Source organism: Nematocida major, assembly GCF_021653875.1.
Source record: "Nematocida major strain JUm2507 chromosome Unknown 1290, whole genome shotgun sequence".
Lineage (NCBI taxonomy): Eukaryota > Fungi > Microsporidia > Nematocida > Nematocida major.
In genome coordinates, this window is record NW_025952848.1 from 1 (window position 1) to 782 (window position 782).

Genomic DNA, 782 nt, shown 5'->3' on the forward strand with positions numbered 1-782 from the left:
AAATAAAAAGCAAAAAATGCTGCAATAATATAGATTTATGTGGTGCATATGCGAACTCAGGATACTATTTCCCAGGGTTATCCTAGGTATTCAGTTATTATTCAGTTAGTACTTGGGGATTGCTTAGATATTATTCAGGGATTGCTTAGATATAGTTGGTATTTAGATATTCAGTTATTATTCAGTTATTGCTTAGATATAGTTATTACTTAGATATTATTCAGGGATTGCTTAGATATAGTTAGTATTTAGATATTCAGTTATTACTTGGGGATTGCTTAGATATAGTTAGTACTTTGTATGGGTAATTTATTTGTATATAATTTATACTAACAGATATTTCTCAGAGAGTATTACTTAGATATTGCTCGGAGAGTATTATTCAGTTGTTACTTAGATATTACTCTTATCTTATCTTGGTATTACTCTTATCTATTACTTAGATATTGCTCGGAGATTATTATTCAGTTATACTTAGATTTCATTCAGTTAGTACTCTTATCTATTGCTTATCTTTGTATTACTCTTATCTATTGCTTATCTATTGCTTATCTTGGTATTACTCTTATCTATTGCTCATCTATTGCTCAGTTACTGCTTGGGGCTTTTCATTCTCTTGAGCCTCCCTGTGACTGCCTTGTGCTTACTCTGTATGTACTTTGGCTGCTGTGCGACGTACTCCAGGACCTTCTCCCGGAGTGTTTCCGAGGCGGAGATCACCTCCTGCAGCTCCTCCTCCGGCACCTCCAGGAGAATCTCCGCGGAGACTGCGCCCAACTTCT

The 782-nt window shown here is 35.4% G+C and overlaps 1 protein-coding gene across 1 annotated transcript; it reads right to left on the reverse strand.

The window, feature by feature from the left end:
- Positions 1–591: 591 nt before the first annotated feature.
- On the reverse strand, positions 592–782 carry NEMAJ01_2416 (uncharacterized protein; the record flags this gene model as incomplete). The annotated part of the gene is made up of 1 exon (XM_047916252.1): positions 592–782. A coding segment is annotated over one exon (191 nt), but the record flags the coding sequence as incomplete, so codon positions are not given.